This window comes from Camelina sativa, chromosome 10 (genome assembly GCF_030686135.1).
Source record: "Camelina sativa cultivar CO46 ecotype springtype chromosome 10, ASM3068613v1".
NCBI classification, from domain to species: Eukaryota; Viridiplantae; Streptophyta; class Magnoliopsida; order Brassicales; family Brassicaceae; genus Camelina; species Camelina sativa.
Window position 1 is genome coordinate 975904 of NC_141889.1, and position 23127 is coordinate 999030.

At 34.2% G+C, this 23127-nt stretch overlaps 3 protein-coding genes and 1 long non-coding RNA gene across 4 annotated transcripts; 3 read left to right on the plus strand and 1 right to left on the minus strand.

Annotated features, from left to right (window-relative positions):
- The first annotated feature begins 171 nt into the window (after positions 1 to 171).
- On the plus strand, positions 172 to 4105 carry LOC147935711 (uncharacterized). Its single transcript, XR_015567981.1, has 3 exons — positions 172 to 797; positions 3143 to 3293; positions 3724 to 4105. It is a non-coding gene; the product is annotated as an uncharacterized LOC147935711 (long non-coding RNA).
- Positions 4106 to 8160: 4055 nt separating this feature from the next.
- Positions 8161 to 10896, plus strand: LOC104716331 (putative E3 ubiquitin-protein ligase EDA40). The gene is made up of 2 exons (XM_010433716.3): positions 8161 to 8924; positions 9013 to 10896. The coding sequence occupies exons 1-2, from the start codon at positions 8541 to 8543 to the stop codon at positions 10765 to 10767; spliced, it is 2139 nt and encodes a 712-aa protein (XP_010432018.2). The 5' UTR covers positions 8161 to 8540; the 3' UTR covers positions 10768 to 10896.
- Positions 10897 to 11782: 886 nt separating this feature from the next.
- Positions 11783 to 13888, minus strand: LOC104716332 (protein RMD5 homolog). The gene is made up of 2 exons (XM_010433718.3): positions 13694 to 13888; positions 11783 to 13247 (listed from the first exon to the last, which is right to left on the minus strand). The coding sequence occupies exon 2, from the start codon at positions 13204 to 13206 to the stop codon at positions 12046 to 12048; it is 1161 nt and encodes a 386-aa protein (XP_010432020.1). The 5' UTR covers positions 13207 to 13247; positions 13694 to 13888; the 3' UTR covers positions 11783 to 12045.
- Positions 13889 to 17672: 3784 nt separating this feature from the next.
- On the plus strand, positions 17673 to 21491 carry LOC104716334 (phosphoenolpyruvate carboxykinase (ATP) 1). Its single transcript, XM_010433719.3, has 13 exons — positions 17673 to 17987; positions 18100 to 18396; positions 18707 to 18903; positions 18995 to 19148; positions 19260 to 19344; positions 19431 to 19531; positions 19620 to 19918; positions 20066 to 20239; positions 20317 to 20382; positions 20466 to 20644; positions 20730 to 20899; positions 20997 to 21165; positions 21267 to 21491. Exons 2-13 carry the CDS (start codon positions 18116 to 18118, stop codon positions 21408 to 21410), a joined length of 2019 nt encoding a protein of 672 aa, XP_010432021.1. The 5' UTR covers positions 17673 to 17987; positions 18100 to 18115; the 3' UTR covers positions 21411 to 21491.
- Positions 21492 to 23127: the final 1636 nt, after the last annotated feature.

Here is a 23127-nt window from a genome sequence, read left to right on the forward strand (position 1 = left end):
CGAGCGAAAGAAAAAAAGGCAACCTTTGAGTCACAATGTCTAATGGATAATGGAAACTTGATAACCAAACGGTCAAAACAAAATAAAAAGTAAATTATAAAACAAAAAAGGAAACTTTGATGGAAACCCAAAAATTTGTGGATTAGTCTCTCGCGTCTCTTCTATTTGTCTGATCGTGTTTTTAGTATCATCTGATCATCAATCATTGTCATCATCAAAAACCAGATAAATCAATCACATGCTCTGCTTTTTTTTTAGCATTCTCTTCTTCGATTCCTTCTTTCCTCTGCTTCTCTTTCGCCTTTGGCTCCAAGTCCAAGTCCAACGCTTGATTTCTCTTCATCGTCTTCGCTAACAAGAGACGGTGATCCCTTCGTTTACAAAATCACGCCGACATAGATCGTAAAAGCATGTTCCAGCGATCTCTCTTCTTCGCCAACAAGAAACATCGTTTACAATCACGTTCGAACGAGATCGTAGATGTATGTATGATATCTCTTCTTCGATCGCCAGTAAGAAACGACGACGAGCCCTTCGTTTACAAATTACAATCACTCCGAGCGAGATCGTAGTTGTATGTGCTTGCGATCTCTCTTCTTCTTCGGTTCGTCGTGACGTCTTTGGTGTCTAAGAAAGTCTATGAAGAATACTGAGGAGGTGCGTGCTACATCGTCGATGGATCCTGTGAAGGTGGGTGGATCTGCGAGTGTCTACGTTTGCGCGTGACGGTGGTGGAGATTAGCGATCCATGTTCAAAGCCTAACAACAACTTTCCCAGCCCATAAAAAAAACAAGAGGTATTTGTGTTTTTAATACGTTTTCAAAAAGAAATTGATTTTTTTAGTAGGTTTACTATTCACAATTAAAAAAATAGTACTTTTGAGTTTCTTTCTACTTGATACAGTGAGAGAGAGAAAAGTAGGTGACGTGAGTGAGAGAGAGAGTTAGAAGGAAAAGTGGAGTCAACACTAATTTGCTTTTTTGTCTCTTTTTTCTTCTTTCCATCATCGATGTAGCTAGGGGTGAGCATTCGGATAATCTGTTCGGGTTCGGGTATTATCCATTCGGATTCGAGTAAACGGGTTTAGAAAAATAGAACCCATTGGATATTTTTAGATATATAGGTTCGGTTCGGTTTGGATACTATCGGGTTCGAGTCGGTTTGGGTTACAAATTTTAGAACCCGATTAGTACCCGAACTACCGGGTACCCGAAAAAATATAATTAAATTTAAATAAATTTAGTTAAATTTTGACTTACATAACAAAATATTTTAGATATTTTGATTATTTTTGATATTTAGGTATAAAACTAAATGAAATATTCAAAATTATAATCATAATTTTGGGGTAATTGCATTATATTAATGATAAATATTATAAATATGTTTATATGTTCGGGTTTAATGGGTATCCAAACGGGTACCGGGTATTACCCGAACCCACGAGTATTAGAAAATAGAACCCAATAGGGTTTTATAGGCAAACCCGAACCCGATTTTTCGGGTCGGGTTCCGGGTTGGGTATTCGGGTACGGTTTTTATGTCCAGGCCTAGATGTAACTTTACTTTTTTTTTCTATTACACTTCCTAATCTAAACTTGAAATACACTCGAGTATAAATTAGTTTTTCTTTGAAATTTTCAGATACATAAAAATCTATATTTATTCTTTACAATTTGACATGCATTTTGTTTTAGTAATTTCATATATATTTTCATACCAAAAATAATATATTTATTGATGGATGGTTTTAATTCGTCCATTGGATTGTTAGATATATCAATTCCAGCCATAAACGTTTACAGATCAGTTCCAACAAAAAACATATATAATAACCATCCAGCTATAAAGGTGTATGGATAAAAACCATCCAGCCATAAACTTTTATTGATCAAAACACTTTTACTAAGTGTACAGATGTAATTTGTCAGATACAAAAAAATCTATGTTTTTTCTTTATAATTTGATATTCATTTTGTTTTATTATTTTAAATATATTTTATATAACAATTGATGTATATGATTGTTTTGTACACGGTTTTAATCCTTATATGTTTATTGTTAAATGATTTTAATCCCTATACGTTTGTTGCTAGATTATTTTTATCTGTATATATTTATGGCTGGATGATTTTAATTATACAGGTGTCTTTACACTTAATAAAGTGTAGGAATACCAAATTTGTAAAAAATATTTAACATTATTATATAAAATCATCAAACAAAATGCATATCATATTATAAAAAACATGTATAATTCAAACCATCCAGTTATAAACGTTAACAGATCAAAACCATATAAACATAAACATATACAGATCAAAACAATCCAGCAATAAATGTGTACAGATTAAAACCATTCAGTATACGGAACAATTATATACATCAATTGTGATATAAAATATATTTAAAATAATAAAACAAAATACATATCAAATTGTAAATAAAAAAATCTATATTTTTGTATGTGAAAAGATTTTTTGTTTGTTAATTACATTAACAGTTACATTAAAAAAGAAAGAAAAAAAAACAATACTAAAAATGATTTTTTTTTCTCGCACTCACACCCTCTGTGGCTGTCTCTCACGGTCCCACCAACTAACATACTCACACACGCTCTTCTCTCTTTCTCACCACCCATTTTTCTAATTTTAAATAGTAAACATACTTATTTCTTAATAACTTCCCAAAAACGTACTAAAAATGCAACATCCCAAAAAACAAAGGTCAGTTTCTCTCTCTTTTCCATATTAGAAAATTAGGAAGTTTTAAAATTATAAAAACCTTTTAACTTTTTTTTTCTTGCTGAATTTCAAAGTTTTTGTTTTAATTTTTTAAAAATCATTTTTACTGTTTTAATAGTAGAAACTTGAATAATAAATTTACAATACGATGTAAGAACTAACCGAATTTTAGATCTTATCATTTTACCTAGTTAATTGATCGTTAGAGATTCCATAAATTCAATTTATTTTTGCATTGTCATGTGATTTTGCATTCAAGTTTCATAGATTTTAAAAGTTTTTTTCATTTTTAAAAAGTCTTCTTTTAAAATTATTTTTGCTTGCTTTAATTTTTTTTTTATGAATTTAAATAATAGTAAATTGTATAATAAATTTAATGAGTTATACCAACAACAAGATTGTGAAGATGGAGATGAGTCGATGACCAAAGAGACGCAAGATTGCAAAGGTGGATGGATCTGGACGTCTATGTTTGACCGTGACGGTGGGGAGATTAGCGATCCATGTTCAAAGCCTAATAACAAGTTTCCCAGCCCATTAAAATCAAGGTCAGTTTCTCTCTCTCTTTTTAAATTTAGAAAATTAATAACTTTTTTAATTTTAAACCTTTTAACTTTTTTTTCTTGCTGATTTTCAAAGTTTTGTTTTAATTTTTTTTTAAAAACAATTTTTTTTTAAAAACAATTATTTTTACTGTTTTAATAGTAGAAACTTGACAATAAATTTACAATACGATGTGGGAACCAACCGAATTTTAGATCTTGTCATTCGACCTAGTCAGTTGATTGTTAGAGATTCCATATATTCAACTTGTTTTTGCATTGTTATGTAGATTTTGCATTCAAGTTTCTAAATTTTTTAAAAGTTCTTTCATTTTTAAAAAGTCTTGTTTTAATATTAATTTTTCTTGCTTTAAATTTTTTAAATTTTTAACAATTTTAAATAATAGTAATTTGGATAATAAATTTAATGAGTTAGATGACCGAAGAGACTCAAGATTGTGAAGGTGGATGGATTCATGTTCAAAGCCCAACAACAACTTTACCGGCCCAATAAAAACAAGGTCAAGTTCTCTCTCTTTTTTTTTTAAAAAAAAAATATAGAAATTAATAAGTTTGTAAATTTTCAAAGTTTTTGTTTTATTTTTTTAAAAATTCTTTTTTACGGTTTTTAATAATAGAAACTTGGATAATAAATTTATCATACAATGTGAGCACTAACCAAATTCTGGATTCAGTGGTTTGATCTAGTTAGTTGATTGTTAGAAATTTTATAAATTCAACTTAGTTTTGTATCATTGTGTAGATTGTGCATCCAAATTTTTAATTAAAAAAATCATAAGTTTTTTCATTTTGATAAAGCTTTGTTTTATATTTTTTTGTTTTAAAATTTCTACGATTTTAAATATTAGAAACTTAAATAATAAATTTAATGAGCTATACCTACACGCTACAACGGACCACCACATTAATGTATTTATTTTGTCAACTTGGATTTAACATGTATCAGTCCTAACCAGCATATGCTTATGTCTCCCGAAACCTTTTCTTAACCTTACTTAAGGTATGTCTTTTGGTAAATTTGTATTTAAAGATATACGTACAAAATAGTCTTCATCCATTCATCATTACTCATTACAAATCATTCTCTCAACTTCAGCATAACGACAGCAAATAAATATATATATTAACTTTAATTCGTACGTATAACATATTTACATTCTTATATGGATGATTTTATATGGTTAGGGTCAACATATGGTGATTATGATGTTCACCAAAACTTTAACTTATATATTAACCGCGAAAGTTTTAGAGAGAGCATGTAAACTTTAAGTTTTCGTTAACAGAGAGTTTAACTTGAAATTTGATTAAGCTAAATTGTTTAGTCTACAACATTTTCAATTTTGCGCGAAAGCAGGTCCACAATGTGAAGAACTCTCTATCCTCAGTTTTCATGTGTCAACTCAAAACTTCAAGTAAGAGTTTTCAAGATAAAAATACAATTATCAGATACTATTAGTAGCCAACAAAAATCAGATTTTTAAACACAAAATGTCCAACTAAATTAGGGCAAACATGTCCCCCGGTGGGCTCTTTGCTTGGTTACATGTGTAGTGTTTAATTATGGCTAACCCTACAACAATAAATAAATTACGCATTGGGATATGATATATGTATATAATTTGTGATGATATGTATGTATTAAGTATTCTATCTTGCTTGATCCTAGTAGTAAGATTCACGAATTTAAAGTCTCTTTTGAAAATTCAAAAGTTCGATGATTGTTTTGCTCAAATCCACAAATTAAATACTTGATGACCCATTATCTGAGTTTTTTAATACCACGCGACTCAATCTTGGTCTCTACATAAATGGTTCACAAAATCTCATATAATAATTGAAAAATCTAAAATCAGCTCTTAATTAACTTGTAAGATGATTATCATGGCTGATATAATTAATATATTCTCGGAGATATATATTCTAAAACACCATAAAAATTTGTACGAAGATCCAATTCTTTTGGTTAATTTATAAAAGTATATATAAGAATTGGTCGACGTTATTCGGAGAAATCATATTATATACTTGTTGTTTCTCTATAATTGAGACACTATACATGAAGAAGTCTAAGTAATGTGAACACTTGAGATAGCATGCTCCCCTTTTCAGGTTTCGAATTAAGAGTGACAAAACGATCATTGAGTAAACAGTAATGAAAGAAACTGGTCCAGGTAGAAGGTTTCGTCGATAGGTGGAGTCGTCTCCATAATCCCATATTTAGTATCTTGGACCCTTCTCATGTATGTCACGTGCCGCAATGCTTCCACTTGTTTTATTTCTTTTACAAAATCGAAGTACACTGATAATTAGGATCGAAGTTTTTTTAGATATAATCAAGTCCGACCAAAAGAATGGATTAGGCCGATATTTTTGGCATCAAGTTATTTCAGGAACATTAGTGTTTAAGTGGTCCATTATGTTATATTCAACAGCAGGTTAAATTATTTTCAAAGTATGGTGGGTCATGATAAAATCTGTATGAGTAAATCTTATACACTCAACCACACCACATGAGACACGATAATTAAGATTTTAATACAAATATGTATGTGTGAATTTTTACATAGCTACTTTTTTCATAGAGTCCGATCTCAACTCTTGACCAAGATAACAAATAAGTGACCTCAATGCCTTTAGCTAAGATTTTTCGTTTTTTTTTTTTTTTTAAATATAAATACGACGAGTGCCAACGATTAAACACAAATGACTGAATGAGTACACTTCTCGAGAATGACCTACAATTTGGTTTTATGTGACATGGTGTCGTATAGTGAATTTAGTATAGAGGACCTTAAATAAGAGTTGATAAAGTTAATTTATAAACATGTCCGGGCAATGGCCACTGGTGCGGCTCGCCTAGACGCCTTCGATTTGTTAATTTCAACAGATATGTAAAATTTTATTTATTATAATAAGATGGGTTATTCTAATAGACTAATTATCATAATTTACCTCGTTTATTATTATTCCTTGAGATTTATCGTTTTGTCGAATGTGATTATTCCATAATTTCTTAAAAAGATTGATAATGAAAATAGGTTTGTTGGAACTTGTAGCTGTGATAAAAATAACTATACGTGTCGTTGTGAATTCAATTATTAAATGTTTCCACTAATTTTAATTCAAGTTTTTTGGACGGTGTTGTTCTGGTTCATTGTCTCTTTATACGTTGGTTGGATACTTGATACCAACATATAAGTCTAATATTCAAACACTTTGAATAAAATTACATGCAACAAATGAAACTATATATACAGTTACATAAAATGGTTCATGTTACGTAATTTGTTGTTTTATTGTAATCATTATAATCACGTAAATAGACATGCTCTCCTGTATGTACAACTACCAGTATTCATATACAGTAAAACCTATATAAATTAATAATATTGGGACCAAAAAAATCTATTAATTTTTAGAGGTTTTAATTTCTTGATAAATTATTAATTATTAATTTATAGAGAGATTTTCTTAATTTGATAAAAAAACATTAAAAATAAGATTTAATGGTTATAACTAAAATTTTTATAAAATCAATTACAATGAAAATAATAATTATCATGTTTTGATGATAGCACTCAAAGATTTTTATAAAGTAAAAATATCAAAAATGAACTCTAATAAAAATTAATGTGTCGATTTATACATATATTTAGATAATTCTATATAATTATTAATTTATATTATTGATAGGACCATATATTTACAAAGGATTTTCAAAAAAAATATAATTTTATTATATTATCGAATAGTGTCCAAAATTACACTAGTCACAACTTGGGACCGGAGAAATTTATTAATTTATAGAGGTTATTAATTTACCGAATATTAATTTATAGAGGTTCTATTGTAGTAAGTGTAGTTAATAAGCTCTAAAACATAAACAAAACTATATATTATACCCCTAAATTGTCACTTCTTCATAACATAGTTTTGTAGTATATAGGTTTTCGGTGCGGCACATGGAAGAGCAGAAAGAAACAACCAAAATCTTCTGAAACATGGGGAATGTGCGAAGTTAATTGTACACTTACAATAATTAGAATACTAAGATAAAAATTTAGTCCTAAGTCGTCTTAACAGTAGTATGTCAGTATCTTTCTGTTATGTCTTAAAATGTTTAGATACCTCCAAATCCAAATATAAATATAAATTTTAACCACATTATTCAAATCGTCAAGATAATAATAGTATATTAGTAATTTGTTTTGGCAACTATAAAGATTGATCTTCGTGAATTAAAATAAAGAAACTAAAAAAAAATAGATTAATCTTGGTCAGAGAGGTGTTTTTTTACCAGTGCCGTTTGAATGAAAACTTTGACATAATAGAGACGACAACATATACACGTGAAGCATCCAAACACACAGATATGTGTGAATCAGTGCATGCCATGTACGTCGAAAAAGCTGTTATATAAAACATGTGTCAAGAAAGAGATGGAGATAAAGTGAATGAGAAGCATTAAATAAAAAAGAGAAGCATAGAGATAAAAATGGACCGACTCAGCACACCTACAAGAATTGAAGCAGAGAAGTCAGTAGTGTATGTACTACACATACTCAGTAATAGGGCTGCTAGCTGTTTGTTTGGGAGAGTCTGAATAAAGAGATCATCTTCTTCTCCATTCACTCTCGTTCATTTATTATGTTACCTTATCTTTTAACTGAATCACATTCAATTTCAACCGTATATAAGAAAGATTTTCAGCTACGCATTTTGACTGCGTGATAAAATTAATTACATCTACTATCTAAATCTTGTCTTTAATAAATAGTATGACTGTATCAAGCTACACCAATGATTCGGAGCTTGAGTTAATTAAAGGCAAAAAAAACAGAATTACTCCATTCGTAGACTCGTAGGATGATGATCTACTCGATTCAGTCTATAGACCAAAAGCCAAACAGTAACGTTTAAAACAATTTTTACAGCTATTAAGATGTTATTTTTTTTGTCTAATTTTAAAATTTTCTTCAGCAAAAAAAATCTTAATAATCCCAATAATCAATCTTCACAATGATAACTTTAATTGTGAAATAAACAAAAAGGAGGCCACTTTTTTTATTTTAAAACTCAAACCCCACCCATTTTCTCTTGCTTCTTCTTTATCTCCCTCCCCACACCCCAGTCTCTCTAGTGTCTTCTTTACATTAAAATCTCAACAACTTTTCGTTTCCTTCTCTCAGAAAACAAATTTTGGTACCCATCACTACAAAGAAGAAGAAGATGATCAACGGTTTGAAAAGAACGTTTTGGAGTTCCATACATAAAAAGAAAGATGATGATGATTCACTTGATCGGCAAAAAACATCAACTTCAAGATTCGGGTTTTTCTCTAACCCGTCTACCCCAAGGTCCGATACCCGACCCGATACTTCTAGCCTTCGTTGTCAGAGTTGGTCTGCTATAGCCGGTGTCACTACTCCTTCTTCACCATCTCTTCCCGCTAGTCCCAAGCTTCAATGCAGAACTTCCGGTGACGTTACTCCGACTAGAAACAGAAGCCCTCTCTCTCTTCTCAGCGTATCTTCTTCTTATTCTTCTACACCTTCCTCACCTAAATCTCCGGCGAGCTTCTCTCTCCTCAAATCAAAACTCTGTTTCACCAAAGTAAGAATCAAAAAACAACAAAAAATGAGATTTTTATTTATTTTAAAACTCAAAGCTAACATTTTTACGTTTGTGTGTTATGAAACAGAGTAGTAGCATAAGCAGCAAATGTGGAATTTGTTTACAGACAGCGAAAGCAGGAAGAGGAACTGCGATATTCACGGCGGAGTGTTCTCACACGTTTCATTTCCCCTGCGTAGCTTCACGCACCGGTGATCGGAATCTACTCTCCGACTGCCCTGTTTGTGGTGCCTCCTGGAGAGATACCTCACTTCTCCCTCCTCTGTTTCTCTCTTCTCCTCTCAACGAGCTTGACACTAATACTCAGAAATCCCCGAAATCAGGATCCGAATCCGACTCCAGGATCCGAGAATCAAAACCCACCAACAAGTCCTTACGAGTCTACAACGACGACGAGCCTTTGGTTTCGTCTCCAATCTCTCGTACCGGTGGTTTCAACACCATACCGGAATCAGACGAAAACGAAGACGACGACGAAGAAGATAACGGAGAATTCAAAGGGTTTTACGTTAACACGCCGTCACCGTTAACGCCGAAGACGGATTCCGTTAATGGACACGTGGACGTTAAGCTGTCTTCAGAAGCTGCAATTGTGGCGGCTGGGAGAGGTTACGAGACTTACTCTGTTCTGATGAAAATCAAATCTCCGACGTTACCGACGGTGGCGCGTAGATCTCCGGTGGATTTAGTAACGGTGTTAGACGTCAGCGGAGGGAGGATTGAGACGGTGAAGCGAGCGATGAGGCTGGTGATCTCGTCTCTACGGGAAACGGATCGTTTGTCGATGGTCTCGTTCTCGTCTAGCTCGAAACGACTGTCTCCGTTACGGAGGATGACGGCGAACGGAAGGAGATTAGCTAGAAGAATCGTCGACGAAATCTCCGGCGACGGCGACGGGATGAGCGTTAACGATGCGGTTAAGAAAGCGGCTAAAGTGATCGAAGATCGCCGGCAGAAAAATCTCTTCACCACCATCTTCGTGTTAACGGACCGTAAAGCCCACCATCAGGCCCAATTAGCCCAGCAAGATTTTGTGACGTGCACGCGCTTCTCTCACTTGGAAATCCCGACGCACACTGTGTGGCTCGGCGCGTGTAACCATGATGACGTGTTTGCTAAACGGATTAAGAGTCTGTTGAGTTTGTCTGTTCAGGATCTTACTTTAAACCTCGGATTAGTTTCCGGGTCGGGTCAAGGAGAGGTTACTTCAGTTTATTCACTAACGGGTCGACCTGTTTGGCTTGGATCCGGGTTGATTCGGTTGGGTGACATGTACGGCGATGAAGAAAGAGAAGTGTTGGTGGAACTTAAATCTCCTCCGTCTAATAGATCACAGAGAATCATGACCGTCCGATCTCGCCACGTGGATCCTACGACTCAGGAGATCAGAAACTGTGAAGATCGAGCGCTTACGATACCGCGTCCCATCGCCGTGAGATCATCGTCTAACTCGAACATCCCAAGGTTGAGGAACCTTCACGTCAGCACACGAGCCATAGCCGAGTCTCGGCGGCTGATCGAAGTCAACGATCACTCCGGGGCTGAGCGGATGCTGACGTCAGCCAGAACCTTGTTGGTGCAATACGGTTTGAGCTCGAGTGAGGCGAGCGTACGTGGTTTGGAAGCTGAGCTGGCAGAATTGAACCGGTTGAGAGGTAGACACGTGGCGGTGAAGAGTCCAGAGCCGGTGGTTCAGAAGAGTGAGCCGCTTACACCGACGTCAGCGTGGAGAGCAGCTGAGAGATTGGCTAAAGTGGCGATCATGAGGAAGCATATGAATAGAGTCAGTGACCTCCATGGATTCGAAAATGCTAGATTTTAGTTTCTTTTTGTTTATGGTTTTTTCTTCTTTTTTTTTCCCTTTTTTTATGACGAAGTTTTGTAATGGTGTGATACAAAGAAAAATACAAAAGTATATGATAAATGAAATTTTATGGAAATTAAAGTTTCATTTCTTTTGAGTACGTATTATAAAAATCAGTTTTGTATGTACAACTCTGTAGTAGGGTCAATTTTTAGAAAAAGTGGTAGGTGCTAGCTCTCCATTATAGTTTCCAAAATATAAAAATAAATTAATTTAACTTGCCAATAATAACTCTAATTTTTTTTGTTACGGCGGAAATGGGATTTGCTTTTGTCTCATGTACTTTGTACATTGAATAAAAACTCATGATGATTGTTCATTTTTCTCTTTTATTGCTACTTTTTGTGTGCCTCTGTTATGTTCCCCATTATATAATTTCACAATTATGTTCCCCATTAACAACTCTAGTCAATTGGTCAAAGTGAAGTGGAAATTTTTAGATAAGTGCTCCATTGTTTTTGGTACGTTTAATTTGGATAGATTTATGTCCTATGTGCTCTCTCCACTAAAATCCAATAAAGAATGATATACTTTGAACTATATTCCTAATAGCTCCCCGTCCCCTTCAGCCTCAGGCACATATTCTAAAAACTGAAAGCTGAGATAATTGAACTCCAATTTGTAAAATGTCTAAGGCTCTAATACGTACAGCTGAAAAAGTACTAAAGTCCCGCAAATCGAAAGAGGCAAATACGGAGGATGCAATGCCAGTAAATATAACTGTTTTGATAAATACTAATTGTTTTATAACCGATTAATAATAACTTAAATATAGAATTACAATCAATAAATTAAAAAAATAGTAAAAAACAAATTGGTGCGATGATGATGCAATTAGAAGAGACCCTGTTTCTGTGATTTGTCTGATGTAGGCTTTTGTCTATTATAGGATGTGATTCCAGTTACAACATATACTTTGGACATATGTATAGTGAACGTGATCAAGTGTATAATAACACAACTTCTAAACTAATTTTGCAATACAAAAGAATTTCTATATTCAGAAAGTTTTAACAAACAAACAAACAGCAACACAAAAAAAATAAAACACATTCTTATGAGATGTCCAATCATCTAAAACTTCCCCATCTTTGTACACAAAAGCCCCCATCTTTAAAAAACAATTGCTGAAAAGAGACATAACAAAAGGTTACAATTTGACACAGATTTCACGATTCAGAACTTTGGTTCCTGTTTTACCGGTCATACATTTTTTACCCCCCCGAGCTTTTCGTATTAAAAGTGCAACTGCCTACACCTTGAGATATCGACATCAGTCGGGCAATAAGGACACTTGAAAGAAGACTTAGAGCCATTCTTTGACATTTTGTTGATCGTCTGCTTGCAGAGCACATGTCCACAAGACATCATCATTGGAGGATTCTCATCACTTGACTGTTCCTTAGATACTGGACAGACAAACACCGAATGGAACTGAAACTCCTCTGATAGTTGTGCATCTACAGGAAGTTGTTCCATGTTCTGCCAATCAAGCTTCTTGTTCGCCATCACGTTCATGTATTTCAATAGCACTGGTAACGTTTGTGTACCCGCTGTTACGGTTATACTCAACGCGCTTTCAGATGATTCACCTAGTAGGTTGCAGTACTGCCGTGTCAGCTCTTTGACTGCGTTGTTCCATAGAGCTGGGGAGAGAAACTCAGAGTAGGGTGATTTGTCGAGTTTCCTGTTCCATAAAAGAGAACACATGAGCTTCTGGATCTCAGGTAGGCAGCTATCAGCAAATGTGGCGATATGTTTTCTCGCGTAGTTGATAGCTTCTTTGGAGTTTTTGCCTTGTGCTATCTCCAAAAAGTGTAGACTATGAAGCTTCATCTCGAGATCAGACCTTGCCTGCTTTAGCTTGTCCGAGTTTAAAACCGCCCAGTTAAGAGCTGGTTCAAGATCTCGTCTCTTCATAGCTTCTAATATCTGATACATTTCCACAAAAGATTGTCTTGTGGAACACTCAGATTCGCCAGTTTCAGCAACGAAACAGTCGCCGATGTCAAACATCCCTTGTCGGTAGAAAAAGTTGGCGATAATCTGGTTCACGATGTGGGTATCGAACTCTGCATTGTTTCTGTAAGCCTTTGATATGTCTGGATTCAGTTGCTTCTCGAGAACTTTGGGGTACTTGGTAAGAGCCACGTGTAGTTCTTTCTCAGCAGCTTCAAGTTGAGTGATTGGAGAAATCTCCACAAACGCTTTCTTCACATCAGAGATAATAGATCTATGATCAAGCATAGTATCATCAGACGGTGTCTCCTTTATTACACTCAAGGCCTTGTCGATTTCTTGAGTGAGCAAGTGAACAATCTCATTGGTTTTGCTATAAGAGAGTTTCTGCTTGGTGGCAACACGATCAAACGCATCCTTAATGCTCTTTAGCTCCATTATCAGATAATCAAATCACTCGAAATAAGAATCAAAAAAACCTGAGAGACATTGGTGAAATCCTCAAAAGTCAATACCTCAGTCTCAACCAAAAATAGACACTTTCTTATAAATGAATATGAGTAAGTAAGATTCAAAGACTACAGATCTCAAAAAGTTTATAAAGTGATTCAAAATCAAACCAATACATTAAAAGATCGATCAAATCTTAAGAATCCATTACTTCAAAAACAGAGGATCCAAAGTTACGTTTTTTATTTTATGTATTCGACTCAATTGAAGGAAGGAAGAATCATACCAAAGAGTTACGATTGATTCTAGAATAAACAGATCAGACAAAAACGAATTCAAGAAACCAAAGATCTTGATCAGTTTTCAAACTAAAGATTCTAAATCTATCAAAGACAGAACAAAAACGAAATCCAGGAAAATGGAACAAAGACTATTATTATTATTACAATACACAAACAAAACAAGTGACTCGTACCTGAAATCAAGAGAGCGGTAAGAAGAAGATGAAGTTGGTGGATCAAATTAAAACACGAACCGATGAACAAAAGAGGAAACAAAAACAGATTTCGTGATTTTCTTGTCTTTTTATATATATTTTTTTTTTGGGTTCTTTATTTTCTTCTTTCTTCTCATCACACACTCTTTCAGAGATTATTATTATCCTTACCAATCACGGAGAAACCATCACGTGTTATTGTGAAAGAATTAATCTTAGCCGTTGGATTGGTAAGAGTGTTGTGTGGAGTATACTACAGACGATTTTCAGCTCTTAGCGATATTTGAGTCTTCTGAACTTAAGCCCATTATCTATTTTTAAGGCCCAATTGTAGTCAAAACTGAGATCCAATGCTTTGGTGTACAAACAAGTCCAAAAGGTGATGGACCAACATAATAATTTACAAAACCGTCTAATTCAAATGATAATTACAACTTCGTGATAGGGACTTGAAATTCGTATTTAATAACCAATTGGTTTTGAATTTTCGTTTAGTTTATAAATATCGCTATTAACACTTATTAAAGTGTGTATAGTAATGTTTTATCAAACCATATAAATAGCAAAGTAGTACGTAGGAACCACAAAAACTTTTCAAATAATTTAGAAATCTAACATGGAATAAAATTGTGTTAAAAACTATATAATTAGACAAAATTAGAAAACCATATATTCTTTTGCTATTATCAAATCATATATTTTGCTATACATAAATATATATATACTTTCCTATACATATATATATATATATTTTCCTATACATAAATATCACATCGTAATATCATATACATATATATTCATACACACACACTCAAATTGCAAATATTTAATTACAGAAATCTGTGATTATACGTGAGTAAAGAAAAAACGAATAAAATTTTGAAATTTGGGTGATTGTTTTTTTTTTTTTTTTATTTGTCGATAAACACTCTATTAAATTAAGTTACAAGGTTAATGCACTCTATTCTAAAAGGAATATAATACAACCAACTAACTTATACATGAAGAAAGAAAATTACGGCACGGTGTGTTGCTTAGATAAGTGCACAACACCCGGATCAAGCTAAAATAAAAGAGATAACAAGCTTGAAAGCAACTAAAGTACAAATAGCAAAAGATACAAAAAGTGCTAAGACTAAGATAAAAAGATCTTAAAATTATAGAGATAGTGAGATCCACCCAGGAGATAGGCCACATGAAGTGACGGGAGAATGACCAAGACCAAATCACTGGCCGCAAAACGACAATTTGCCATACTGGAATACATAGATTCCGACGGGTTTTGAAAAACCTAACTCGCATTAAAAATGATGAGTATTTAGCTCCCTGAAAAGGGAGACATCATGTAGGTCGGAAATAAGTTCCCAAAAGTCGAGTGTCGGAAAAAAAATCAAAGATAAAACCATCATGCCACACCATGTTGAAACATCTGAACCAAGTGGATAACAAAAAATATGAATCAAAACTAAATTGTGTAGACAAGGGAATGGAATGGAAGGAGACACATGCGAGCCAACACCAACAAGTTAAAATTGCAAAAAATCTATCCTTATAGGAGGAAGTTATTATGAATTGTCTCCCATTGACGAAATTGATCTATTTTCATTGAAACAAATAACCCGCACAGAAACGAATATATTTAGGGGAGAAAATAGTGCGTTTCAATTATGACATCAGTAGAAAACTATCTTTTGTGAAGTGAACTGTGAAAATTGAGATATCCGAGAAAATAAAAAGAGAGAAGAGTGAATCGGCCTCCCCCACAAAGAGACAAAATTGGAATCTGTAATGGGAATGTAACTACTTACACAATTAATAAGAGTAAGAACCAATGAACTTTCAAAAAGTAAATTTCGAAGAACTAACCACTCCCTTGCACATGTTTAATATACATTGTTGTTGGCTTCCATTTTTAAGAAGAGATAGTGTTTTGTTTTAAAATGGTTTATCCGATAGAAATCGTACGATCTTAGTATCTAAAAAATGGTTGAAACGATGATATGATTTATTCGTGGTCAGAGATATTAGTATTTATACTACTATGAAAAAACGATATAGAGATTGTTTTGGTTAGTTAATAAACACAAAATTAATTCATCTTTTTGGAATTTGGGTCATTGATGTGAACATCTATCGGTACGGCGTAGACCGACAACCCAAAAAAATTGTCATGAAACTTTCACGGGTAATCTCTCTCCCGTGAGTCGTGATCTCTCTCCATCGCGATAATATATGTGCCAACGTAAAGACTTTTTTCTCCAACCAAAAAAAAAACTCCCAAATAAGCTAAATTTCAACGAAAGACTTTATTTTTTGCTTAACGTTTTCTATATTCTTTGATTTTTCAAAACTCTAAAACCAATCATAATTAAAGTCAATCAGCCGGTCGGGTCCGGACTATTATTAAAGTTAGATAAAATTAATTTTCAGTTTATATAGGGCTAATATTGTCAATAGTTTGTTAATTAAAAAATATTATTATAAAAAAGGACAGAATACTAAAAAAATCGAATTTTGATCTAAAATATAACACTCAGATTTAAACCAAAAAAATGAGTCCGGTGAATTTATAAGATATACATACATGTTTGAATGAGTTGTAACAAACACACCTTTAATTTGTGATCAAAACGCAGATCCCGTGAGACTTCGTGCATGATGAATCATGAATTGATATAGTACGTGGTGCTTTATGACTTGTGCACCTTTTTAATCATATCAAGATTTTGATAAAAACAAGATCCGAACCGTAGATTCTTGCCTCAGTTTTTTTTTAATATAATTATTGTTACACTTTAGTTTTGATATTGTTGTCTTCATTATTCCTGCACCCATGCTTGCATGCAAATTGCAGAGTCTCTGATAAAACTATTCTCTTTCGCTTTTGGGCTCAGAAAGCTGGTCACTTGTATCATCTAGTTATTGATAATCTAATTACAAAATCAAGTGATGAACATAAACAATTAATTCTGAAACGACACGTGAATAAGGTACGTACTTGTAATTGTGTGAATATATATAACAATCATCATGTTCATGTTCGTAACGTTCCATTGTTGTAATTTCCTGATTCATACAATAATATAGTGTGGGGTTGTGTGTAGTACTTGATTATTAGTAAGTATAAATTAGTATACGTACGTATTTGTGGGTATGATATATATGTTCAACTTCCTTCCTTGCGTGTCCTCTCACGAATCCACTTGCTTTGAGATGCGTGCCCATCTCCTAAAATAAAATCGGAGCTCTATGTCTATCTTTTTCGATATGCCTAAACGATCAAACGCATTTCAAAAAAAAAAAAAAAAAAAAACTCCTTCACAAGTGGTACATACACATCTTCCATAAATGTTAAAACTGTTTTGATCAACAATTTTTTTTTTCAATAAAAAACACATAGTAACAAATAGTAAAAGGAAAAGTAAATTTGTAATAAAGTTTGATCACCGAACAAAAGTAATTTTGTAGTAAAGTTTGATCACCGTCAAACAACTTGATTTAAATGACACTTGCGAAAATGATTTTACCATTATGCAACTCACCGATACATGATTGAGACGTCGATGATCATAAACGTAAAAATCATTTACCATTTTGCAAACTCACCGATATTTTAAAAAAAATCAAGTTGAATATAAAAAAAACGCAAGTTGGCTCACACTACACACTTGATTTCTTTCGTTTGTTTCTTAAGAATTTAATTCCCATCTGAACTAATTTAGATAAATTAATTAATTTGCTTTAATACTAGTTAAAAAAAAGTCAAATCTTATCCTTGATTTCTCAAAATTAAAAGTTGAATTTCATACCATAGCCGTACGTAGCCGAGCTATCGAGTTTTTCAAACAAACAAAAAAAACACAGAAATATGTTCTTACAAAAATACAAAAATTCACAAAATAAATTATTTTACATTATCGTGTGGGGACATATCTTAAATGGTATAGTAATCTTTATCAGACCAGCGGTTATGATGTTAAATAGAGAACAAAATTATAAAAAAAAGTGGAGGCTCCTCCTAGGAAAGATAGATATAGATCTTAACCATGGTTAAAGCTCTCCGGTTAAATACTAACCATGGTTTAAAAAATCTCCAACCTTTAAAAACCCCACGAACTCTGCCTTCTTCTCTTCACATTCTTCGCATCGTTTTTGTTTTGTATCATCAGGCATCCCTTTAGATGATCTTCTCCTCCGATCATTAATCTCTTTCTCAGTCTTCTTGTTTCTTGATCTCTCTCTCTCTCTCTCTCTCTCTCTCTCTCTCTCTCCGGTAAAATATCAAACGTCTTCGATGATTTCAATATCTCTAATCATGAAATGATCACGATGATCAACTTTGTGTAACTCTGTTTTCGTGTTGTGGTGGTAATTACTAATTACAGGAAACGGTGAAAAAAGATGTCGGGCGGTAACGGAAATGCTACAAACGGTGACGGAGGGTTTAGTTTCCCGAAAGGACCGGTGATGCCGAAGATAACGACCGGAGCAGCAAAGAGAGGTAACGGAGGAGTATGCCATGACGATAGTGGTCCGACGGTGAATGTATCGACCATCGATGAGCTTCATTCGTTACAGAAGAAACGTTCTGCTCCAACCACACCGATCAACCAAGGAGGCGCCGCCGCTTTCGCCGCTGTCTCTGAGGAGGAGCGCCAGAAGATTCAGCTTCAATCTATCAGGTTCCATATAATAACATCATTATTTCACACGTAATATAGAAATATATGTTTGCTACAAGTTTTAGTAATTTAGCTAAGTATATTAGATATTTCAAACGTGATATACACTAAACTTGGAAAATTATGAATTACTCTTTCTTCTTCCTTAAATTCTGCAAATATCATTAATTTTTTGGCTTAGTAATTCAAAGAGGAATTAAATGCTACTATTACCGGACAAATTAATATTTTAAATAGAAATGACACGTGGAATAAATTGACACGTGGAAAATAATATAATATTGTTGGGATGTGATGAAAAAAAAAACAGTGCATCGTTAGCGTCGTTAACGAGAGAGTCAGGACCAAAGGTGGTGAGAGGAGATCCAGCGGAGAAGAAGGCCGACGGTTCAACTACTCCGGCGTACGCTCACGGCCAGCATCATTCTATTTTCTCTCCGGCTACTGGTGCCGTTAGTGATAGCTCCTTGAAGTTTACTCACGTCCTCTACAACCTTTCCCCTGCAGGTGATTTTTTTTTTTTTTTAAATAAAAAAACCCCAAAAAATCCAAACTTGATTAGATTGGTTTCTGATTTTTTGTTGTTTTTGGTTTGTAGAGCTTTACGAGCAAGCTATCAAGTATGAGAAAGGTTCGTTTATCACTTCTAATGGAGCTTTGGCGACGCTTTCTGGTGCTAAGACTGGTCGTGCTCCGAGGGATAAGCGTGTTGTTAGAGATGCTACTACTGAGGATGAGCTTTGGTGGGGAAAGTGAGTATTCCTTATCTCGATTTCGATTGTGATTGATAGGAGTTTTTGGGGGTTTACTATATACTCTGTTTTTATTGTTTATTGATTTGGGTTTCTTGTTTTTTGGTTTAGGGGTTCGCCGAACATTGAGATGGATGAGCATACGTTCATGGTGAACAGAGAAAGAGCTGTTGATTACTTGAACTCCTTGGATAAGGTATAAATTTGAAAACTTTAATCAGTGTAGAACTTGGATCTAAGTTACAACATGAATTTGATGTTTTTGTTTTGGTTATATTTTAGGTCTTTGTTAATGATCAGTACTTGAATTGGGATCCGGAGAATAGAATCAAAGTTAGGATTGTCTCAGCTAGAGCTTACCATTCCCTGTTTATGCACAACATGTAAGTAAAAAAGTGTCCTTGTATATCACAATTATTGTACCAAATTAGCAAACAAAATTGGTAACTTGTTGAGTGTGGGCTCTTGCAGGTGTATTCGACCAACTCAGGAGGAGCTTGAGAGCTTTGGTACTCCGGACTTTACTATATACAATGCTGGACAGTTTCCGTGTAACCGTTACACTCATTACATGACTTCGTCTACTAGCGTGGACCTTAACCTGGCTAGGAGGGAAATGGTTATACTTGGCACTCAGTATGCTGGGGAAATGAAGAAGGGTCTTTTCAGTGTCATGCATTACCTTATGCCTAAGCGTCGGATTCTCTCCCTTCATTCTGGATGCAATATGGGAAAAGATGGAGATGTTGCTCTCTTCTTTGGACTTTCAGGTATAGTAAATTAGTTATCTGATTATGTCATAACCAAAAACCATCTTTTGATACGACATGAACTGACTAGAAAAACTGCTTGCGTCTTTGTTGTAATCAGATTGTGAATTGAGATTGATGACTTTTCTATATATATGTTGAGTTTAGGTACCGGAAAGACGACGTTGTCTACGGATCACAACAGGTATCTGATTGGAGATGATGAGCATTGCTGGACTGAGACTGGTGTTTCGAACATTGAGGGTGGATGCTATGCTAAATGTGTTGATCTTTCGAGGGAGAAGGAGCCTGATATCTGGAACGCCATCAAGTTTGGAACAGGTAGAAAGATGAATTTTCTTGAGAGAAAAGAAGTCAAATCAGTTGATATTAACAATAAGGTTTTCATTGCGTTGCAGTTTTGGAAAATGTTGTGTTTGATGAGCACACGAGAGAAGTGGATTACACTGATAAATCTGTTACAGGTAAAAAGAATTGTTATTTCTTTCGGTCTTTCTTCTTTCCTACCATTAACAGAATGATCATCTTCGATTCTCCTTGGTTGCAGAGAACACACGTGCTGCATACCCGATTGAGTTCATTCCGAATGCGAAAATACCTTGTGTTGGTCCACACCCGAAAAATGTGATACTTCTGGCTTGCGATGCCTTTGGTGTTCTCCCACCAGTGAGCAAGCTGAATCTGGCACAAACCATGTACCACTTTATCAGTGGTTACACTGCTCTGGTATGAACCAAAGAAAAGTCTTTATTTTTCTCTTTGGATTAGTCTTAATAGAAACCTAAAGCAAAGTTGTGCAACATATATATAGGTTGCTGGCACAGAGGACGGCATTAAGGAGCCAACAGCAACATTCTCAGCTTGTTTTGGTGCAGCTTTCATAATGTTGCATCCAACAAAGTATGCAGCTATGTTAGCTGAGAAGATGAAGTCACAAGGTGCTACTGCTTGGCTCGTGAACACTGGTTGGTCTGGTGGCAGGTATAGAAACCGAGACATAATACAAAACAACTGCCTGGTTGAGCGTGTTTGTAGGATATAAACATGGTCATCTGTTTTACGTTTTATTTTTTTGCAGCTATGGTGTTGGAAACAGAATCAAGCTGGCATACACTAGGAAGATCATTGATGCAATCCATTCGGGAAGCCTCTTGAAGGCAAACTACAAGAAAACCGAAATCTTTGGATTTGAAATCCCAACTGAGATCGAAGGGATACCATCAGACATCTTGGACCCCATCAACGCCGTAAGTTTCTGCAAATCTCTAATAATATTCGATAATGGTGCAAGTAAGTGATGATGATGATGAACCATATTTGCTGATTTTGGGATTTATGAAAAATGCAGTGGTCGGATAAGAAGGCACACAAGGAAACTTTGGTGAAACTGGGAGGTTTGTTCAAGAAGAACTTCGAGGTTTTTGCTAACCATAAGATGGGTGTGGATGGTAAGCTCACTGAGGAGATTCTCGCCGCTGGTCCTATCTTCTAGAAATTGGAAAATCTATTGTTATGAAGAATAAAATGAGACTTGTGTTTTTGTCGTGTCAATAAAATACTAGAAAATTTGATATGAAGTGGTCTTGAAAAAAAGAAATTTGAACTTGTGGTGGTCTTGAAATATGAAGTGGTCTTGATATGAATATGATTTACCATAATATATATGTAATTTGATTACCCTATATTATACGTATCTATTTATCATCATTTATTATGTTAATTCGCCAAGGGCAACCTATATTATTATGTTAATTACCCTATATTATATGTATCTATATGAATATGGATCGTTAATCTCCATCACCGTCACGGGCAATCTGCATATCCATCCACCTTCACAACCTTGCGTCTCTTTGGTCATCTGACTATCTCCATCTTCACAATCTTGTTGTTGGTATAACTCATTAAATTTATTATCTAAATTTTCTATTATTTAAAATCATAAAAAAAATTAAAAAAAAAATTAAAACAAGACTTTTTAAAATGAAAAACAATTAAAAAAAAAATTAGAAACTTGAATGCAAAATCTACATAACATGCAACAAAATTTGAATTTATAGAATCTTTGACAATCAAATAATTTAGTCAAATGACTGGATCCAAAATCCGATTAGTTATCACATGATCTTGTAAATTTATTATCCAAGTTTCTACTATTAAAAACAGTTAAAAATATATTTTTTTTAAAAATTAAACCAAAAAAACTTTGAAAATCAGCAAGGAAAAAACGTTAAGGTTATTAAAATTTAAAACATATTAAACTCTAAAAAAAAATTATTAAAAAAAAGAGAGATGGAGAAATTGACCTTATTTTTAATGGGCCGGGAGAGTTGTTGTTGGGCTTTGGACATGGATCGCTAATCTCCACCACCGTCATGGGCAAACGTAGACACCCGCAGACGGACGGCAGAGCCATCCACCTTCACAATCTCCGTCGACGACGATGTAGCACTCACCTCCTCAGTATTCTTCGTAGACTTTCTTAGACACCACAGACGTTACGACGAACCGAAGAAGAAAAGAGATCGCTAGCACATTCAACTACGATCTCGATCGCTCGGAGTGATTGTAATTTGTAAATGAAGGGATCATCGTCGTTTCTTATTGGCCATCGAAGAAGAGATATCACACATACACTAAACGATGATTTCTTGTTGGCGAAGACGAGAGATCGCTGGCACATGCTTTTACGATCTAGGTCGGCGTGATTTTGTAATCGAAGGGATCATAGTTTCTTGTTACTTTGTTAGCAGAGGAAACAGAGGAAGAAGGAATCGAAGAAGAGAATGCTGAAAAGAAAAACAGAGCATGTGATGATTGATACTAAAACACGATTAGACAAAAGAGTAGTGGAGACACGAGAGACTACCCATGTATATATTTTTTTTTTGGTGGGAACCCACCATGTATATTTATAGACCTAGGGTTTCATCAAAGTTTCCTTTTTGTTTTTTATTATTTACTTTTTAATTTGTTTCTGACCGTTTGGGTTTCAAAGTTCCTTTTGTTTAACTGTTTGGGTTTCAAAGTTTCCATTATTTCTCACTTCCGTTTAGGGAAAAAAATTCCAGGGCAAAACTTAAGTTATCGACGTACTACAGTCTACAAAAATCAAAAAATAAATGCGTTATGATTTGATGACTCATGTATCTGGCAATTATCAAACCGTTAATTCTGTTTATAGAACATTGTGCTCTCCATAGATCCCA

Coding starts and splice junctions, on each gene's coding strand:
- LOC104716331 (XM_010433716.3), top strand. CDS start 8,541: ATGATCAACGGTTTGAAAAGAACGTTTTGGAGTTCCATACATAAAAAG. Junction 8,925..9,012: donor CAAAACTCTGTTTCACCAAA/GTAAGAATCAAA, acceptor GTTATGAAACAG/AGTAGTAGCATAAGCAGCAA.
- LOC104716332 (XM_010433718.3), bottom strand. CDS start 13,206: ATGGAGCTAAAGAGCATTAAGGATGCGTTTGATCGTGTTGCCACCAAG.
- LOC104716334 (XM_010433719.3), top strand. CDS start 18,116: ATGTCGGGCGGTAACGGAAATGCTACAAACGGTGACGGAGGGTTTAGT. Junction 18,904..18,994: donor CTACAACCTTTCCCCTGCAG/GTGATTTTTTTT, acceptor TTTGGTTTGTAG/AGCTTTACGAGCAAGCTATC. Junction 19,345..19,430: donor ACTTGAACTCCTTGGATAAG/GTATAAATTTGA, acceptor GTTATATTTTAG/GTCTTTGTTAATGATCAGTA.